Genomic DNA, 22,204 nt, shown 5'->3' on the forward strand with positions numbered 1-22,204 from the left:
GTTTCCATGGTAACTATTTTTGTTTTCCCTTATTTTATTATAGAGAATGCAATAAATGAATAAGGCACTAATGACATTATAAAACGCGTGCATCAAAATCCCATTGTTATTTTCCCTTCTCCCCTGCTAGATTCATTCAGATGGAATAGTCTTTACTAGGCAGATTGCCAAATTACATACAATCCGCGGTCAAACAGTAATGGGTTAAATTTTTGCACGGAAGCAGGATGAGGGGTTATTGCTTCAAGCTATTCAAATCTCAGGCTAACCTGGAAATACGGAAAAACTACTATTTTAGTAGGGTTGTGGGCATTTGGAACAGCTTACAGGAAGAGGTGGTAATGAGCAAGGGGGAGGATAGCTTTCAGAGGGCCATTGATCTTATTTGGAGACTAATAAACTGACTAGGACCAGCCTAGCTGGACCAAGAGCCTGTTGCTGGTCGTCACATTTGTGTTTGTATTTATATTTTCCCTTACTATTTAGAAAAATGCAAAATATTTTAAAATTTTATATGTGTTTCGGCCCCCGAGAATCACTTTAATGTTAGGTGCTGCTCTCAGGTAGAAAAGGTTGGGCACTACTGATTAAAGCAATTTTAATTAACAAATTACACAAGTGAATAAAATACAACACAAAACCACATCTTATTTAAGAAGAAGGTATGTGTAATAATTTCATAGCTGGAGCACTAAATACTTAACAATTTTAGATTTTTAATCTACACATTGTAAATCACATTTGTTTGACAAGCAACATCTGAATGTTTTAATTCATATCAAATTAATACAAATTGCAATTTATAGCCTAATGAAAACTACTTCTGAAGAAGAAATATCATCACTCAACTCAAGAAAAAATAATTCAAAGAACAATGGCAACAAATCAAACATGATTAAAAAGAAAATTATGCACAAAAATTTTTATTACTTTCCACCAATAACATCCATTGTGAAGGTAAGAGGCTCATTGAGGTCATCTCTGTCTATTCCCTGCAATTAATACACCATTACTAAAATTCAATTTCAATATGCTCATAATGAACTTTTTCAATAAAAAGCCTTTTTACCTTGGCAATTTTAAAAGCTTCACTCAAATGTTCAAAAGCAGACTGAAACCAAGACACACGTTCTCCCCATTTTTCATTTTCTTCAGCCTGATTACCCATGTAGAGATGAGAAATACTAGAATAGTAGGCTATTTTGAATTCAATAAATTTTTTCCAGCTCTGAAAATGCAAAAAAAAAAAAAAAAAAAGTTTTTAAGTAACAATAGAAAAATTTTATTCATGTTTTTTGAAAAATTAAAAATAATTAATTCTACACTATTACAGATTTTTTATTATTAACATCAATAGAATTTTATAAATTTATACTGTGAAATCCTGTAACAACAAACTTTAAGGGATCGCAATTTTTGTTCCTTGTAACGAGAATTTTGTTGTATCGTAATTCAAATAATGTTACAGCAATTAAATCTGGACTCAAAATGCACTTTGTTAAAACAGAAATTTTGTTGTATTGGTGTTTGTCATAACAGGATTTCACTGTATAACTAAAAGCATACAGTGACTTGTAAAAATGAAAACTGGCAATACAGACAAAAGTGTATTGATTAAGTGTTTATTTTCTTTTGGTGAAACAAATAAAAGAAAACTATAAAATTATTTCAATCTTTAATCTGCAGTAAAAAGTGAAAATTCCAAAAGTCAAAAATCTGAAACAACAATAGTCCAAACGTGTTGCTATGAAGTTTTAATACACTGCTCAATAATTGCTAAGGAACAGATACATTTTGTGAAATAAATAATTACATACAATGATTAAAGGAATGACAGGTTTTTTTTTTTTCTCAATTAGTTTAAGTTTGTTTTTACTTGCAGAAATTAATTCAACTTTCATTGTGTGAAGTCATAGTACATTTCAGAAGTATATTCAATGTTATTTGCAATTGCATATTGTAGTGTTATGCACTGTATTGTATGCTATGAGCATACACATTGTATAACTACTTCATCTGATTATAAAGCATACTATTGTATACTTTTACTTTTGAAAATTAAAACTACCTATAATCCTAATTAGTTTCCATTTTTGACGTTTAAATGTATATGCCTGTTTTACTAAACCCCCTACCCCCTCCTCTCCAAGACTGCATACCATATGCATTATGATGTATTATATTAATTATTAAAATCAAAAAAATAACATCAGATCTTCTAAAGTTGGTTTATATATTAATATAATGTTACACTGAGCTCAACAGAAATTTTAGATGTTAAGTTTTTCCAAGTCCATCCTTTTTTGGACATACCTGATGAAAGTAAGAAAATATCTGCATACTTAAAAGAAATTTTAATAGCACATTACAACATTTTTTTCAGCTCTTGCTAGAAAACTCTTAAAAGAGAAATAACTTTCTAATTAAATAGCAAAATACCTTAAATATTTTGGAACCAACAATGTCTAAAATACTGCCTGTATCTGTACTGGGGCTTCCTGACACCATTATGCCAAGTGCACATTTATAATAGTCAACTACTTGAGCAGCTATTTTTGCAGTAATCGATGATTTACGGCTATCTAACATAGATTTTTCAAGAATGCATTCCTGAGCTTGAGCCTAGGGGGAAAAGTTAATTTTGAGAAACAATGAAAAAAGTTGATATACATAGAATCAGGGCCGTCCGAAGAGCTAACGGCACCCGGGGTGAAAGTTTCCTGTCGCCCCCCCCCCCCTATACACACAGAAAAATCAAGTTAGTTATAACATCAATGCATAATTCATACTTATTTTTTTACCTATTAATGAACAGAACAATCAAAAGGCTATGCATAATACAAATTAAAACACAAGCAATGAATCTGTTTCAAATATTTGTGAAACATTTTGCCCCAAAAAATTTCAAGAAATGGAAATGTTAAAAATCCATTTATCTAGTAAAATCTTATTCTATTAGAAAAAAAAATAAACAATTATAACTGAGTTTGTTATTCATATTGATCAAATTAGGAACGCCAATAAATAATTTCCTGATTATAAATAGAAAATGTATTTATTGAAGTAACTTACATCAAAATTAAATTTCGAGCTGGACTTTTCCAATGATTCTTTTTAAGAGTTTTCCTGAACAATTTTCCTGGGAAATGCTCCAGATCCTCCTATTCATAAAATCTACAAAGTTTGCCTAAAACGTTGCGTTTTTGATACTTCAATTTTGAAAACTTGCAGGGGGAGAAGGAATTATTGATTTCAATTTAATTTAAAAAAATAATCGATCCGAAACAGTCTCTGAGCTCCCTCCCTTACTGTAACGTCAATATAAACATGGACTATAATCGCGTTTTTAAGACTAAAATTGCGTTTCTTAAGTTTCAAAATCTGGACCAGACAGCTTTTGACCTTTTTCCCTATCCGAACAAAAATATTTTTTTTTTCTGTTTTTTGAATGCGCTCCCTTAAAACTTTTTTATGGTTACATCACTGCATGCAGGGGCAGAATTCAAACAAATTTGGTGAGAGCTAGACAAAAGAGAAGTGTCTTTGGTTCAATTCTAAACAGTTATATTCTCAGAAATTGTATCTGCTTCAATGATACAAAGGAAAAGAAGGTTTTGGAGACTCAGAAAGAGGAATATTTTCGTGTCCTAGGAAAAAATAGAGATTCAGTGCAATGATTCTCTATTTTGTGTGTCTGTGACTGTGTATCTATGATACACAAAATGAGGGGAAGCTGCAAGGCGATCCTAATTTTATACAATAGGGGCATTTTATACAATGAGGGGCGCCGGAAGGCGGCCCTTGTGAAAATGTCATTTCCGTGTGAATGTCGTCGTGTTCTGTCGAAACGAGGGGCGCCTTGCGCCGCCTCCTCATTTCATGGCACCCGGGCAATTGCCCTGCTCGCCCCCCTTGGGATGGCCCTGCATAGAATAAATTTTATATTTGTGAAGAATATTTTTAACTAGAAAATTGCCCATCAAGATATGACGGCCAGGGAATTAACCAATTCCAGTAGATAGTGTTCATTTGTTGACCACTTTTTTGTTTCTTCCTTCCTCTGAAATGACACAGTCTTACCAGTAAAACAATAAAGTTACCAGATCCAGTTCAGCCCCATTACAATAATGCCTTTCCTTGCCTTTTAAACACTACCAAAACATATTATCAAATTATCATGGCGTGGCGCGAGTTTCGTTGTTGATGACGTCAGGAGCATTACTTCATCATTGGCTATTACAGTAGAACCTCGATTATCCGAGCTAATTGGGACCGCTAGTGCCTCGGATGTCGGAAAGCTCCCGGTTGATAAAAACTTTTAAGGATCGCAAATTATAAAAATGTAGGAATTAAAAATACAATAGAATATTTTTAAAAGATGAACCCATAAAAAGTAATGTTTTACAGTTAAAAAACTATAAAATGGAATATTACATAATTTATAGTAAGTTTTCTTTTTTTTTTTTTTTTTGAAATGCAAATTTTCAGAAAATATTTCTATTTTCAAATTGAAAATGTATCATTTTATTAAATGTGCAATATTTTTCTTAAAAATAGAGTTCATTATCGCCTTGATTAACAGAAACCTCAGTTAATCGAAGTTCTACTGTATGTATGTATATATATATATATATATATATATATACAGTGAAACCTGTGTAAGTTGACCACTTGCGGTGCAGTACTTTGGTGGTCAACTTAGACAGGTGGTCAACTTATAGAGGGTAGTAACGATTTTTTTTTTTTTTTTTTTTTGTCATTTCTTGCCCTATGCATTCATTTTTTAACTAATTGGAATATTTTAAACTCACTTTCATTGTTAAACATTACTTTAAAACAATAAGTAAAAATGTTTTTAAATATTTTTAGAGATTATTTACCAGAGTGACGCGTAAATTATCATACAAATTTAAAATGCCTGTAAATCGATCGAAGAAAAAAAAAATCACATTGCTTATGAAAAACTACTTGCTTGACATTAACAATTCCTAAAAAATAATAATAAGTCAAAAGTGATTTAAATTCTTCATTTGATTTTTTCTTGTACATTTGTAAAAATGGTAATCTACCTTTCAACAAAATAACTCCTTAATGAAGTTTGGCGCATTTTCTAGGACTTGTGGCGATATAAGCCCAATGTTTTTAGATAGAAACATAAATATTAATTGGTTTTTTGAAAAATGTCTGATTGCTTATTTGATGCATAACTGATTAAAATTTTAGTAAAATCTGATGCTTTTGCCAAGTGGTCAACTTACAAAGGGTACTCCAAACCTATGCTGGTGTTCATTAGTGGTCAACATAGACAGGTGGTCAAGATAGAGAGGTGGTCAAGTTACGGAGGTTTTCCTTCATTATATAAGATAGGACTAATTCCGTTCCTGACAAAAGCGGTCAACTTAGACAGGTGGTCAACTTAACAGGTTTTACTGTATATATATATATATATATATATATATATATATATATATATATATGAGGATTTGTAAAGATGCTCAGGACAGGACAGATGTTTAACAAAATTAAGACACATAAAATAATTCTTGAAGGAAGTTTTGAAACTTGCTAAATTAAGGGTGATTGTAAGTTTATGGAAAAAATACCTAAATAGTTCTTAAATTAATATCGGGTGGGGGGGGGAGAGAAAGGTCATTTATTAAACTAAGACTCCAAATGCTTACATATAGGTAATTTTATTTTATGCATACATACATTAATTGTTTAAACATACAGAGGTATTTCCTGCTTCCGAAAAATTTCTTAAGTCAAAATAATGCACTATGTGTGTAATTAAAACGTTAATGAGTTATTAAATTAATTATGAGCTATTATTACTTATTGTCTCCAAAAAATTATCTAAAACATTCTATTGACAAACATATAAACAAAATTCAACATGTTTTGCTGAATTTTGGTAGTTCACAGTCTGACATTCGACTCTTAAACAGCATGTTTATATTTTATGATTTAAATAAAAATAAAAAGCAATTTTATTTCTTTGGCTCTAAACAAAGTGTAGTAAACATCAAAAATAACAAAAATTCAGTTCTCATGGCAGAAACCAAAAGATTGCAATTTGCAAAATAAAGGCACCAAAAGTACACAAAACTGGAAAATAAAAGAATTTATTAAAGTAAAATAAATTTAAAATGGTATTTTAACAGCTCTAGGATGAACAGTTAATAATTATTTATTGACATAATTGAAGCAAAAGTAAAATTTAACTGGCAATTCAGGATTTAACTTTTTGACTTGACACTCATAAAAAAAAAGGAATTTCACTTGAAACTTTCAATGTATGATTTTATTATAGTTCTTTTTTAAATTAAGAAAATTGATTCATTTGCATTTTAACAAAGTGTAGTAAACAGCAAAAATGAGAAAAATTTAACTCTCATATTGGATCAAAAGATATTGCATTTTTCAAAATGAAAGAATCAAAAGTTTTAAAATAGCAATTACAGTCGTTATTGCAGTCAAATTACAGTCAATAGAACAAACTCCAATAGACCTTCAAAATCAATTTGTTTCAACTGTAGTTGGTCTTACCAAGAGCAAAAAACAACAACAATTGGGCTAGGATCACAAACGATAGTCTCAGTAGTAATTCAATTTAAATGTTTTTCAATTAATGTGGTTTGACTGTAAAAGGATTTATTAAAGAAAAATAATATTTGAACTGCATTCCTAAATACATTGCAGTTAAAAAATAACAGATTTATCAACAATTTAATATTTGATTATCCAAAGTTTTAGAAAAATAGGTTTTCTGAAAATATCAGAGCTATGCGATTAAAGTGAAAAACAATGTAAATATATACGAATTGTCAAGAAAATACAGAGCATAGCTATTTCAAGGCTACAATGGAGCCTCTTCCTCAGTGCAAAAAAAAACTCACTACACAGAAATAAAGTCTTGAAAGAACTTTTTCTCACGACTTTCCTGTTGTGTCCGGAGTAAATTCATAATAAAGTATACCAGAGCTGTGCAAGACACTAATGCTGGATTTAAAAAAATAGTAATTCAATTGCTTTGTTACAAAACTGTTCACTGTCAATAAAAGATACCAACATAATGTAGAAATCAACATTATTCAAAACATCTTACCAACATAATATTTATGAAAAAGGTTAAAAGATCATGTGACATGTCGCTTCCCTTTGGTTGAGGATAAGTGTCACGTAGATGTTGAAAAGCCCATGCAGCACACTGGAAATGAGTACATGCTATTTTCATTCCCTGAAAATATTGATACAACAAATTTTAATAGTTCTACTTAAAAAGTACATTAAAATTGTTCTCAATGCTAACAATGGAAAAATATAATATGTTTGAAAGTTTCCACTGAAAAATTACAAAATTTATCCTTTACTTGAATGTTTATAAGCTGCGAGAAACAAAGTGGATGTTTAAAAGTGCATAGTTTACTTTTGTAAATTAATGCTGTCAGAAACTTTCTATAATTGATGTCAAAAATTGACCTCCCTACCCCCTTCATGTCACAAAGTGTCACACTTCACCTTACTCCTACCTTTGCCATATGTTATGCTGTTTACTATAAGCATATTGTTCTTAAAAAAGTGATTTCACACTTCTAATTATCCTGTTTGTCCCCTTGTCACAGTTTTACGCACCCTCTCCCCCTCTCAAAGAGTGACATCATTTGTTGATTACCTCAACAAAGAAGATTTGCATAGGATTTTCTAAGTACATTTTTTTGATGAATAAGAAATGTATGAAAAACATTTCAAAATCTTTAACACTAGTTACAGGAGGGTTCATTTTGACCTCAGGCAAATTTTTTTGCTAACTACTTCTCTGTATTTTCATTACAAGCTAAATCCTTCCTCGACTTTTCCTAAATAATTGTGCTGTTCAATAATATAAAACTTTCATTTTTTTAAAAACCCAAACTAAAGGGTTATGCCTAAAAGTGTGGGCAGGTGTCATTTTGACCCTTTTGAGAAAAAAAAGAAATGCAAGTACATTACAGAAGCTAAAACATAGCAGAACCAAAAAAATGCCTCTTAGAATATAGCATTGCAAGAACTTGTATCAGTTATAATGTTTTTGTAGATTAATGTAAGAGCGCATTTGTCCCTAGTTTCTGAAATGCAAATGCAACTGACAAATTATAGTGTATCTTACAGCCCAGACAATATGTTACAATATTTTTCTTTTATTAATGCAGTAATTATTACAAAATATATTTAGGGCAATAAAAATATATATTAACGACTGACAACAAAGCAGTTACCTCAGGATTACATCTGGAATCCATAGTTCCTAATTTAGAATGCAAAGCCCCAATGTTATAGAGAATACAAGCTTCTTCATATTCAATATCTGTTATGTTGTAAGCAACTCCAGAATAAATATCAGTCCTAAGAAAATAAAAAATATGCTTTTAGGTAACATTTATATTTATTGAAGGACGAGAAAAAATATAAGGATAAGAAGATTTGCCTTTTTCATAGAGATGCAGATGGTTTTCAAACCTAGCATATTTTTTGGCGTTTATAACATACTTTTCTAGTTGTTTATCACCAAGGGTCTGTACAGGACTTTTCACAGGGTCCCTTTTCTTTTGTGAAATTGGGAAGTCATTATATGAAAGATCAAATAATTTTGAGAAAAATCAAAAGTTTTTGCAAAGAGTTGAATAATCTTATGAAAAATCATATAAGTTTGTAGAATTCAAACTATTGTTACAAATCCTGTAAATAGTAATTATTGTAGTAACGTAACCTGTAAATAGTTTCCCGTAATGAATATACAACCCCTTTTTCATTCGGCTAAAGTATACGACCCCTATTTTATTTTTCTTTTCATTGATAACGGTCTACGCATTTCGGGAAGCCGAAAGAAACGTGTAGAATGTTGTGGAAAATTCTTTTCGGTGTATTTAAGCCGTTAGCGATGGATAAACAGTCAGTTTCGATTGAGATTTTCGAACTGAGTGCATTTTTGCTCTGTTTATAGCGAGGCATTTCGCTGTGTTGTTTTCGTATTTGGAAGTAAATACGTGTGTAAACGGTGAGTTTACGGTGTTGTGTGATAATTGCTTAATTGCTGATGAATAATTTAGCAGTTGTTGAAGATCTTTCCTCTATATAGTGTAAATAAATCTCCTGTGTTTTTATCAAGAACTGTGTCTTCATTTCAAGAAAGTGGAAGTCGCACCGAATCCGTTACAATTGGCGCCCAACGTGGGGCTACTTCAGGACTTTCTTGTAGTAAGTGTGACTTTGGACATTTTTTTTTCCATAAAGACTTTTTAAATTTGGACTTTATTTTTATGGTGATTACTCGCGCAGTGGATGAACAATTAAAACAACTTCTGGAAGCAATTAATGCTGTGAAAAGTGACTTGAGCGAAAGTATGGCGGCTAATCAAGAACAATTAAAAAGTGATCTGACTGCAAGTATGTTGGCAAATCAAGACCAGTTAAAAAGCGATTTAACGGTGCTGAAAAAGGACTTAACGTCTAACCAAGAAGAAATTAAAAACGACCTTATTTCGGTAAAGACTGTGATGGAAAATAAATTTAATGACATAGAGCATCGAGTTGATGCTATTGAAGAAAAATTTGATACCGTTGAAAGCCGATTCAATGCTGTAGAAAATAAATTTGAAGATGAAGATAGAAGATTTCATCTACTTAAAGAAGAGATCTTTAAGGACGTGGAAAGGAGACTGGCGACCGCGAAAAGCAGCTCTGTACAGTTTGGGGCTCCCACATCGGTTGCTCGACCGTCCATTAAACTTGCCACATTTGATGGGAAAACTTCGTGGCAGGTTTACAAAACTCAATTCATGATAGTGGCGGAAGCGAACGGATGGGACTCTGCTACCAAGGCCTGTCATCTTGCAGCATCCCTGAGAGGTGACGCAGCGGACATTCTCCAGACCCTTCCGGACAGCCAGCGCCTGGATTTCGCCGCCCTCACATCTGCGTTGGAGCTTCGCTTCGGTGAGAAGTGCCAGAAAGATTTCAGCCGACTCCAGTTGAAGTCCCGTTTCCAGAAAACTGGGGAAACCCTGCAAGAGCTTGCGGCGGACATCGAGAGACTGTCTCATCTTGCTTTTTACGACTGCCCTGCGGATGTTCGAGACAACCTGGCACTCAACTACTACATCGACGGGGTTCGAGATCCGGAAATCCAGAAAGCTCTACGGATGGCGGATGTCAAAGACCTGAATTCTGCTGTTGTGTATGCGATGAGATACGAGGCCGCCCAAGAAGCAACCCGTGTGGATCGCCATCTAATCCGGACTCAGGAAGCTGTTGAGTCTGATTCCAGGTCGTCCCACCTCGCTGAACTTGAGAGACAACTCGGTGACTTGACAAGACATCTGAGCAGCATAACAGCCCAAAAGAAACAAGAGCAGAAGTGCTGGAAATGCGGTAGTGAAGGACACCTGCGAAGGAGTTGTCCGGCTCGCCAAGCTACGCGAGGGAAGGAAATCACCACCACTAGAGCTCTGCAGATTTCCTCTTCTAGTAGTGGCAGTGATGGACTTTTCATTTACGCACATGTAAATGGGAACCCCTGCAGACTGATTGTCGACACTGGAGCCAATGTGACAATCATTAGGACAGATGTGGCTCGTGAATTTGGATTGAAACTGCTGTGGACATCGCCACGCGTAAGTCTCCAGACTGTGACAGGTGACAAAATTGAGATTGACGGTAAAGTGGACTTGGAAATAGTGTTTGGGAGTGCCACCTACCATCATACGGCATTCGTCGCTAACATCACGGACCCCTTCATTCTCGGATTGGACTTTTTGAAGAAATATGACTTCACTCTCAACTTCAAGACTAATGAGCTGCACTCGATGAGAGAAGACATAGCCGTTTTCCCTGCAGAAAGTGATGTAAAATCCGCTCATCAAATAATAGCCCAAACAGATTTATCGATTCCCTCAAGGTCAGAATCATTAATACCTGGCTCCATTGAAGAAACCAATAGTTTTCGATTTGGACTCATTGAATACCCTAACCTAAGCAATAGCCTAAAAGGAGTGCTGGTAGCATCTACGCTTGTGGACCTTTCTAAGGATGTAATTCCTGTGAGAGTCGCCAACGTGAGTGAAAGGCCAAGGAATATCCGAAAAGGTGAAGTGTTAGCAACTTGTACTCCAGTAAACTGCATCATTAGAAGAATCAATTCCCCCGAGACTGTGTCTTCTGAGTCCTTGACATCGAAGTTAATTGGGAGTGCGCCATTAACGAAAGACCAAAGAACTGCTGCGGAACAATTGGTGGATGACTTCAAGCATCTGTTTTCATCTACATCGGAGGATGTTGGCCGTACGAATTTAACACAGCATAGGATTTACACTGGAGAACACCTCCCTATTAAGCAGCATCCAAGACGACTACCGTTCGCCAAGAAGGAAGAGGTTGAGACCCTCCTGAAAGAGATGAAGGAGAATGATGTAATCGAACCGTCATCCAGTCCCTGGGCGTCTCCCATCGTCTTGGTCCGAAAGAAAGATGGCTCCACCAGATTTTGTGTCGATTACCGACGGCTGAATGAAATCACCAAGAAAGACAGTTACCCTCTTCCACGGATAGACGACACCTTGGACACTCTGTCCGGACACAAGTGGTTTTCGACCCTGGACTTGAAGAGCGGCTACTGGCAGGTTGAGATACACCCTGATGACCGAGAGAAGACAGCGTTTACAACTGGACAAGGCTTATGGCAGTTTAAAGTGATGCCCTTCGGTCTCTGCAATGCACCAGCTACGTTCGAGCGTCTTATGGAGACAGTGTTAAGAGGACTTTCCTACGAATCCTGTCTGGTCTACTTAGACGATATCATCATCGTGGGACGCAGCTTCGAAGAACATCTGGCAAATCTTAGGAAGGTGCTGCAAAAGCTTAAGGAAGCCAATCTGAAGTTAAGCCCGTCCAAATGTAATTTGTTCCGCCGGGAAGTGAACTACCTTGGTCACATCATCTCTTCTGAGGGTGTACAAACCGATCCAGAGAAGGTATCTGCGGTCAGGAGTTGGAGTCGTCCCGAAAACATCCATCAGTTGCGAAGTTTCCTGGGGCTCTGCACGTACTACAGGAAGTTTGTGAAGGGTTTTTCCAACATTGCACGACCTTTGCATAAGCTGACGGAGAGCAAGCAAAAGTTTGAATGGTCAAAAGAATGCGAAGATGCATTTCTACGACTGAAGGAGGCTTTAACATCAACGCCTATCCTCGCCTATCCTCAGCCTGAAAAATCCTTCATCCTGGACACTGATGCGAGCAACGAGGGAATTGGAGCTGTTTTATCCCAAGAAATTGACGGAAATGAACATGTCATCGCTTACTGGAGCAAATGCTTATCAAAGTCGGAGCGAAATTACTGCGTCACCAGAAAGGAGTTACTGGCCATAGTGAAAGCTGTAGAACACTTCCATCATTACCTCTACGGCCGAAAATTTCTGCTTCGGACAGATCATGCCTCGTTAACTTGGCTTTTGAACTTCAAGAATCCAGAAGGCCAGATAGCCAGATGGATACAGCGGCTCCAGGAATATGACATGGAGATCAAGCATCGAAAAGGGTTATCTCACGGGAATGCTGACGCTTTATCAAGGAGACCCTGTCCTGAGAACTGCCACTATTGTTCCCGAATCGAGAAACAGTATGGAACGACTAGCCCTACCGCCTATCAGGTGACAGTGACTCCAACATCATCAGAACCTGATCCATGGAGTGATGACCAAGTTCGAAAAGATCAACTTGAAGACCCCGACATAAAACCAATTTTAGAGTTCATGGAAAGTGACAGTCGACGCCCTAGCTGGCAGGACGTTTCCATCTTCAGTCCTGCAACAAAAAGATACTGGGCTTTATGGAACTCACTCCATTTACGGAACGGCGTGCTACACCGGAAATGGGAATCTGACGACGGCAAGACATCTAGGTGGCAGTTACTACTTCCTCGATCCAGGATTTCAGATGTTCTGAAGGAAATACATAGTAGTGCGACTGGAGGACATTTTGGTGTCTTGAAAACCCTCAATAAAGTTCGGGAGCGCTTCTTCTGGAGCAAGGCGAAGGATGACGTGGAGAAGTGGTGCCATTCTTGTGACGCCTGTGCTGCTCGTAAAGGACCGAAGAAGAGAAGCAGAGGGAAGCTACATCTGTACAACGTTGGAGCTCCTTTCGAACGAATTGGGATCGACATCCTGGGTCCTCTACCAAGAACTGCTGATGGGAACAAATACATTCTTGTTTCCATCGACTACTTCACCAAATGGCCGGAAGCATATCCCATTCCAGATCAAGAGGCTACTACCGTAGCAGAGACTCTAGTCCAACATTGGATCTCGAGATACGGAGCACCTTTGCAGATTCATTACGATCAAGGGAGGAATTTCATCTCTGCTGTGTTTAAGGGCCTATGTCAAATTTTCGGAATTGAGAAAACTAGGACAACACCACTACACCCACAATCGGACGGCATGGTGGAGAGATTTAACCGCACAATCCTGAATAATCTCTCACTTATGGTATCCAGAAATCAACAGGATTGGGACAAGAAGCTACCTTTGTTCCTGCTGGCCTACCGCAGTGCTGTCCACGAGACTACCGGATATGCCCCATCTCAGATGCTCTTCGGACGAGAGCTTCGGCTACCTTGTGATCTCGTCTTCGGTCGTCCTCCGGATGCGCCTTCATCGCCTGAGGAGTACATCCAGGATCTCCAGGCCCGGTTGGAAGACGTTCATAACTTCGCACGAGAGCGAATCAACATCGCGGCGGAGAAGATGAAGACCAGATACGACACAAGGTCTACTGGACATGAATTCAACGAAGGCGACAAGGTTTGGTTATGGAATCCCATCCGACGGAAAGGTCTTTCACCCAAATTGCAGTCGCATTGGGATGGACCCTACAAAGTCCTTAACCGACTGAATGACGTCGTAGTGAGGATCCAAAAATCACCTAATGCAAAACCTAGGGTTGTACATTATGATCGGTTAGCCCCATACTATGGCCATAGTTCATGAGTATTACGTAAACAACCATGGTTGATAACATCTTATTTGTAGATAATTTTTTTGCTTTTAATGTTTAGTAATATTTCTTGTTATTATTGTGTTTCCTATGCATTATTGATTATTATTTAATGTGTGTATTTGTGAACATGTGATAGAAGTTTGGCACCCTTTCTGGGGATTGTACTGCCCGGGACGTGCAGTCCTTAGGAAGGGGGCAATGTTACAAATCCTGTAAATAGTAATTATTGTAGTAACGTAACCTGTAAATAGTTTCCCGTAATGAATATACAACCCCTTTTTCATTCGGCTAAAGTATACGACCCCTATTTTATTTTTCTTTTCATTGATAACGGTCTACGCATTTCGGGAAGCCGAAAGAAACGTGTAGAATGTTGTGGAAAATTCTTTTCGGTGTATTTAAGCCGTTAGCGATGGATAAACAGTCAGTTTCGATTGAGATTTTCGAACTGAGTGCATTTTTGCTCTGTTTATAGCGAGGCATTTCGCTGTGTTGTTTTCGTATTTGGAAGTAAATACGTGTGTAAACGGTGAGTTTACGGTGTTGTGTGATAATTGCTTAATTGCTGATGAATAATTTAGCAGTTGTTGAAGATCTTTCCTGTATATAGTGTAAATAAATCTCCTGTGTTTTTATCAAGAACTGTGTCTTCATTTCAAGAAAGTGGAAGTCGCACCGAATCCGTTACACTATTTTTCAAAAAATCAAACAATGCTGTGAAAGATCAGATAGTTTGAAACTTCTATATCTATAGATCATTTAGTATTAGAACCTGCCATGTAGCACTCTAAATCCACACCATGGTATCTTCAGATTCTCAAATTGTAGGTCTTCTCTCAAATATTAAAGAAAATATCATGCTTTGAGAACTAAGGTTTATATCACCAACTTTTTTATTTCTGCAGTTCAATGAACAAAAAAAAAAAAAAAAAATCTATGCACAAAAAATAATTTATGGGTTATAAATCCAAATAACTAGCTCCTGCACTTATGTTTGGATAAACATGCTGAGAAAGAAATATTCTTATGGATTGCTGAAAATTCAACAGCTTCAAGTACAATCTAAAACACAAGGAAACAATTACAGGCCATTTATTAATTATATAAGGATGATTTTGGAAATTTTCGACCCCCCCCCCCCTACTGCATGTAAGGGTATGTAAGATTTTTCAAACCCCTCCCCACTATTCTTACTTAAGATTCCATTTGGTTCTTCAAAATAAAAAAATAACGAATCATACATCACTGGAATTGTTATTAAACTCATTTTTATTAAATTTTTCCTTTTTGAGTAAAGAAATATTTACTAAAAAGTTGGAATCTAGACTGAATGTGCTTTTTGATATTTTTTATACATAATGCTATACTAATTAAAAATAAAATATGCCATACATAGTGCTATTCTTTTATTCTATTTTACACTATTCATTCTTTGTAAAACAAGTAAAAAACAGCTCATCCTGATATGCATTTTACCTTCCAGACGCAAATGAAATATGATCCCTGACAAACCACTTGACTGTGTGATTTTTAATACAAAATATTGACTTGGAAAACATTACCTAAGAGTGGGTTTGAAGTCCCTCTCTCCCTCGGGACCCTTACATAATTAATGAATGGCCCCTTAGAAGTGCTATACTATTGTTTAATAACATCTGCAATGTTTGCAAGTTTTGAAATAAGGTCCGTGAAACAGAAGTAGAATTTGTAGTGGCTTCAAAAAAGATCTGGAGATAGTATATTGGAAAAAAAATGAGGCATTTTTAACATTCTCTAATTTATTTTCATGCATTGCTTTGTATTATTTCCATACATCAATAAAAGATCTCTTAAAAGTTCTATTTTATCAAAACGATATTTTTGAGATAAAAAAAGGCACTTGGAAATACCTCAAATTATGTGAGTCAAGACAAAAATGGCAGTAAGAATCCATTGTTCATCCACAAAATCAGACTTTTAACACAACCCATCTCCAAAAATGTAAAAAACATTACAATTTAAAAGAAATCTGATCATATATTTTTGTTAAAACTTAAAAGGGATTGATTGTACAGTGAAACCTGTGTAAGTTGACCACTTGTGGTGCAGTACTTTGGTGGTCAACTTAGACAGGTGGTCAACTTGTAGAGGGTAGTAATGAAAACTTTTTTTTTTGTCATTTCTTGTCCCATGACTTTATTTTTTTACTAACTGGAATATTTTAAACTCACTTTCATTGTTTAACATTACTTTAAAACAATAAGAAAAAATGTTGTTTAAATATTTTTAGAGATTATTTACCAGAACAACGCTTAAAGTATCATACAAATTTAAAATTTCTGTGAATTGATCAAAAAAAAAAGGGCTCATTGCTTATGAAAAACTACTTACTTGATATTAACAATTCCTAAAAATTCATAACAAGTCAAAAGTGACTCAAATTTTTCATTTGATTTTTCCTTGTACATTTGTAACCATGGTAATCTATTTTTCAACAAAATAAATCCTCATTGAAGTTTGGCTCATTTTCTGGGACTTAACATTAGCCCAATGTTTTTCGATGGAAACATAAATATTCATAGGATTTTCTAAAATGTCTGGTTACTTATTTGAGGCATAACTGATAAAACTTTTAGTACAATCTAATGCTTTTGCCTAGTGGTCAACTTACGAAGGGTTTTTTACAATACTCCAAACCAAAGTTGGTGTATATTAGTGGTCAAGATAGACAGGTGGTCAAGTTACAGAGGTTTTCCTTCATTACATAAGATAGGATTAATTCCGTTCCTGACAAAAGCGGTCAACTTAGACAGGTGGTCAACTTTACAGGTTTTACTGCATCTGACTACGCAGAATTTGCATGATTGGATTGCAATTAGTGGTTTGTAACATCATTTTTTTAAGTTGTATAGGACTTCAAATTCAGTTAAAACATAAAGAGGAAAGTTAAAAAAAAAATAACTTTTGAGAAATACACTTCTGTTGACAGCTATTACTCAAAATTGGAAAACAGGGTGTTATGAGGCATGCACTGCAAACTAATTCAGGGTCAGGAAAGTTTCCAATGCTTAAATTAAAAACCAAGAAAACTTATCAACTGATAGAAGCAATTAGAAAAATTTTAGCATAAGCTAAAATACATGAACCGCTTGCATTTTCTTATACTTAACTACTTCGAAAAAAAAAATTTACCACATAAAAGGAACGCATGCAGCACCATCATCAGTCATTGGAAAACGACTTTGCAACTTATGAAGCTGTGAGTAGTAACGTTTCAGGATACTACATCCGGTGAAATCCATAGGCGCTTTTATGGCATTCTGAAAAATTATTTCATTACTTCAATTCACAGAATAGAGATCAAAATAACCAAAAATAAACATAATTGAAAAAAAAGGTATTTTAATACAATTTTTAAAAAACTATTTAATCACAGATGATTCAATGAAATTCAGTACCATTATTTTGAGCATTAAGCATCAGTACATCAAGAAGAAAATTTTGAAAGATAATAGTTTTGTGAAGTAAAAAATTATTTTTTGCAACATACAGTAGAATCTCATTTATCCAGCCCCCATTTATATGGACCTCCGGTTAATTTGGAACAAATTTTCACAAAAAAATTTTTTTCACATAAATAACAATTTTGAATTACTCAGTAAGCTTCTGAATATGAGTGGTCGATTTATCCCTTTCACTTTTTTTTTTTTTTAATCGTCATTAAAAGATTTTCAAACTTTTGATTGCATTATGACTCATTTTTAGCTTTTACATATTGCTCATTTGGAAAAAGAGTGACACAACACGAAAAAATGAAATTTTACCGGAGAAGCGTTTGAAGTTTAACTCTTCAGGTAATTTGCTGTAAGAAAGGTAAATTTGCTGTGCTTTCCAGTGGTTAATATTAGAACAAAAAACCTTTTTCCAAAGAAGATAACGTCATTTGAAGCCCTTTAAGCGAAAAAAAAGAGAAAATTAAAAATTTAGCATTGTGGTACTCTTCTTACAAACAAGCGATATGTATTTATATGATATGTAATATTTTTTACATAGATGGAATGTGGCCAGGTTTTTAGCTTTAATTTAAGTGTATGTGTGAGTGTTATTCATATTTTTAGATATTGTATACAGGGTTTGTATAAAAAGTAACCAGACTGAGCTTACAAAACATATTTATTGGCAAAATGTCTACACTTTTTCTCTAGAAATCTTCGAAGTAATCCTCATGGAAGTCGGTGGTACCGGATTTTCCAGTCTTTGAACGCCCCTGGAAGTCGGCAACCTGTAAAGCTTCTAGAGCCCTTGTTGTAGCAAGTTGAACAGCTTCCAGAGTCCCGAACCGCGTCCCCTTTAGTACTCTCTGGACCTTAGGGAATAGGAAGAAGTCTGGTGGGGCCGTATCCGGCACACAATGCTCCTTTTGCTCGTCCGTCAGGTGTTTTGGCACCAGCTTTGCACAGATCTTTCTCATACCTAGATCATTCTTAACAATGTCGTGAACGGTCATCTTATTGATCCCGACCTCTTCTGTGGTTGCTCAGATGCTAAGACCACGCTCGGTGTTCAACACATCCCGCACTTTTTGCACATTTGGATCCGTGTGACTGGTTGATGGATGTCCGGTGCATTGTTCGCCGTGGACGTCATCGCGGCCCTCTCGGAAATTCTTACGCCACTGGAAGACTTGAGTCCTGGGTAAAGCTTCCTCACTGTAAACCTCATTGATCATTTGAAGAGTTTCCATAGGCGTTTTCTTGAGTTTGACACAAAATTTGATGTTAACATGTTGCTCGACGGTATGCTTCATTTTCACTCCGACGAGGTCACTAAACACGCATTGCTCTCTCGCACGATGCTAACCCTCTACGCATTTGGAGGCAAATGACTCGGGTTCGCTCCCCTTCCCTCGATCCCCCACCACCACTAGAGCACCAACAACCGGTTTACAAACGTTTTACCTGGGCATTACAAACTCAGTCCGGTTGCTTTTTGTACAAACCCTGTACAGTAGTATTGCTTTTTACCTATTATTTGGATTATCCAAGGTTAACCTGCCGCCTTATTCTACGGATAATCGGAAATTTACTTTATTACGCCAAACATTCGCTTTTTATTTTGATCAAATTTACAACTCCAGCAAAAGGTGCAATAAATTATTGCAATCTAACAAACATCATGGCATACTAGTAGCGTCAGTTGAAACCACTGTAGCTGAGCCTATAAATGAAAAATTGTTTGCATGAAACAATCGAATTGTAATTTGTTACAAAGCATTTTTTTTACGGTAATAAAAGATAAATCAGCTTATTTGAGGGGGGGGGGTTGTTTTGTTTATTATGGCTGTAGTTTTGGGAAACTTGTTTTGGATTTTGATAGACTCGCCAAAAGATAAGGTAGTTTGAAACTAATTTGCATTTACATTTGGATTATTTTTGCAATAAAAAAGCTAATATTTCGGAGAACTTTCTTCTACATTATTATGTATCATTAAGGCTTTTTAATGCATTTTCTATTTCCAACTTAGATAAATAGATTAAGTTCATAATAATTAAAAAATGTCAAGACAACTATTGAAGGAAAATACTTTACCAATCGGAGAGTTTCAAATTCTTTAATCTCTTTAGCATATGATTCAGGGTCTTCATGATAGTAGTCTCTAATATACTGAAACATAAATAAACAAGTTGATTAAACAAAAATTGTATTTTTTAAAACAGAATAAAGGTTTCAAGTGGATCTCTTTTTATGAATTTCGACACATTTATCTGAATTTAATATTCAAAAAAGTACAGCTACAACAATTTTTCTCGTTTCTTACATATTTCAATTTTTGGAAAATTTCAAACTGCAAATAGAAAGAGATTTCCGTTTCACGTACATATTAAATTACTTTCAAATGGAAATGATGCTTCAAAAAAAAAAAAAAAATGTAGCTATAAGATTTGAATGTACTATACTACATCTATAATCCTGGTGCATCCACCAGTTTTAGATGCCAATCACCCTGTCCCTTTTACTCCAAAAGGGGATAAACATTATCAAGAACAACCTTCAACTTATTGAAGCAGCATTATACATTGAAATGAAAGGGTTATGATACAAATGTAAATCATGCTTTAAGTTCAACAATTATTGATGTAGCAAAATATTATTCCGGTTCAGGTTATACTTTATACTTTCAAAATTACGAAAAAATTATGTCTAGTATAGCAGAGTAGGGAAAGGAATGAATAATGATTTTTAGAAATTTTATTTTCAAACCAATTTTTACCAAACATAGATGAACATGCAATTTAGACATTTTTGCTTCAATAAAAGTTTATTTTCCTCCATTATTTCATCATATTAAATTTTCATTTAAAAAAATTAAAAAGTCATTACTATGTCCTAACCTGCCTCACTAGGTGGGGCACCTTCGAATCCTTGGAACCTTGGAATCCCAGCAATAATCCTAATAATTGTCATCGTAAATAATTGAAATCTTATTACTAATAACATTTGCTGCTGCCGTTTCAACAACAGATGCATCAACAGCAGGGAACTTCCTATTTTCTTTTCTAGATCTCACCATTTTTGGGTTTTTAATATTTTAATACTTTACTGAGGGAGAAAAATCAATTTTCTGAGAAAAAATAGCCATTTTCTCAATGTTATTTCATTTAAACTCATCAGATTTATTAAGTACAATGAAATAAGCTTTTTCTGTTCTGTACATTGGTGGAGCAGCTTGGGACAGTGTCCCAACCTTCCCCACCAGTGTATCCCAACCTGTCCCACTTAAGATTGTTATTATACATCAACTTTTTTAAAAGTTAGACTTAACAGCAAAATTCATTTTTTAACCTTAAAATTATTGTGAAAGGAAATGTTTTAATTCCCACATGCTATGATTGAATTTATTTCATTTCCTACTTAAAATTTTTAATAATGAAACCACCTATTAATTCCACTCCGAACCGTTCAAAACAGTGAAAATTAGATCAGGCTTTTCCTGTTCATTGTGAGAAATTCCAAAGTATGTTGAAGAGTAGATCCTGCTGTGACTGATGATGTCCTAAGAGAACTAATTTCTGTTTACAAAATTAAAGCTGAAATTTTTGGTGTCCCAAGATGGTTCATGTTCCAAGGTGCTCCACCTTCCCCTACAATGAACCAAATTGACTAAGATTACTTCAAAAATCTGAATTAAATAGAGGAAACATTGCAAAAACTTTTTAGTGGTATTTTTAGTAAATTTAAGTGGAAAAATCTAAATTGCTGCGATGAATTGGAGGCAGGCAACATTTTTTCTCAGTTTTTTTTTTTTTTTTTTTTGGCGGGGGACCGAATATGATTCAAGAGATTTTTCCTTACTGGGGCACTGTTGCTGTTCCATGGCCAATTTCCAATACGGCTTTCCCCTTACTGTATGGTCCGAACTTTAAACTCCTAAGGGCATCTTCATCAATGAAGTTGTCATCGTATTTCTTCATAAAAATAAAGTTTTAGGAAAACAGTTTGCCCAACAAAGTGAAAGAGCAAAAATGCATGGCGAACCGATTGAAATAAAACCAATACTTTGAACAATTCATAAATCCGAAATTAAATGACGTACTCACTTTGTAGGGGGGGGGGGATATTTATAAATTGAATTGAAATTTTGAAAAAATCAATGCAATCACTTACAGCAAATATTTAAAGGAGAAGTAGAAGTTCAGCACAAGACATGAACATGATTTGAGAGCTGTTGAAAGATTTATATAATTTTCAAGAATAAACTTTTACCTTTTTTAAAGCAGATCCAAATTCAGTATTACTAGGACTTATTTTAAGATCGCAACTAAGCATCGGCAAACGAGGAACAGCCTCCATCGTAATATTTAATTAGTAAATAAGAAACACACGTCGGTCAATGCAGGAACGATCCTGGGTCCATGGTTACCATTTTGGCGACTTCATCTATTTCAAGGCGAGTTCTTATCAACATGACGAACATGATGCCAAAAAAAAAAGTGCGATACCATAAGCAATACAGTTGCAGTTTATTTTTCCTTTTTGGAAACACTTCCTGAAGGAGTATGTTCTTTCCGATTTTAAGTGTACTTTTTTTCATGTATTTGGTATTTTCAAGAATGGTAAACATCATTAAATGCAAATTAGTTTAAGAAAATAAACTGGTTCGTTCTGTATTCTAAAGTTATATATTTTG

The 22,204-nt window shown here is 35.0% G+C and overlaps 1 protein-coding gene across 1 annotated transcript in view; it reads right to left on the bottom strand.

Annotated features, from left to right (window-relative positions):
• The window catches only part of LOC129230363 (tyrosine-protein phosphatase non-receptor type 23-like), a 62,941-nt gene extending 41,046 nt beyond the window's left edge, over positions 1 to 21,895 (bottom strand). The window contains exons 1-8 of the mRNA XM_054864761.1: positions 21,781 to 21,895; positions 19,606 to 19,680; positions 17,209 to 17,336; positions 8,259 to 8,385; positions 7,109 to 7,240; positions 2,440 to 2,622; positions 1,070 to 1,228; positions 931 to 992 (exon numbers count right to left, since the gene is read on the bottom strand). Coding sequence (XP_054720736.1) covers positions 931 to 992; positions 1,070 to 1,228; positions 2,440 to 2,622; positions 7,109 to 7,240; positions 8,259 to 8,385; positions 17,209 to 17,336; positions 19,606 to 19,680; positions 21,781 to 21,867 — 953 coding nt within the window. The 5' untranslated portion in view covers positions 21,868 to 21,895. The remainder of the gene's footprint in view (positions 1 to 930; positions 993 to 1,069; positions 1,229 to 2,439; positions 2,623 to 7,108; positions 7,241 to 8,258; positions 8,386 to 17,208; positions 17,337 to 19,605; positions 19,681 to 21,780) is intronic.
• Between the last annotated feature and the right edge of the window lie 309 nt (positions 21,896 to 22,204).

The sequence above is a fragment of the Uloborus diversus genome, chromosome 9, assembly GCF_026930045.1.
Source record: "Uloborus diversus isolate 005 chromosome 9, Udiv.v.3.1, whole genome shotgun sequence".
Taxonomy (NCBI): domain Eukaryota; kingdom Metazoa; phylum Arthropoda; class Arachnida; order Araneae; family Uloboridae; genus Uloborus; species Uloborus diversus.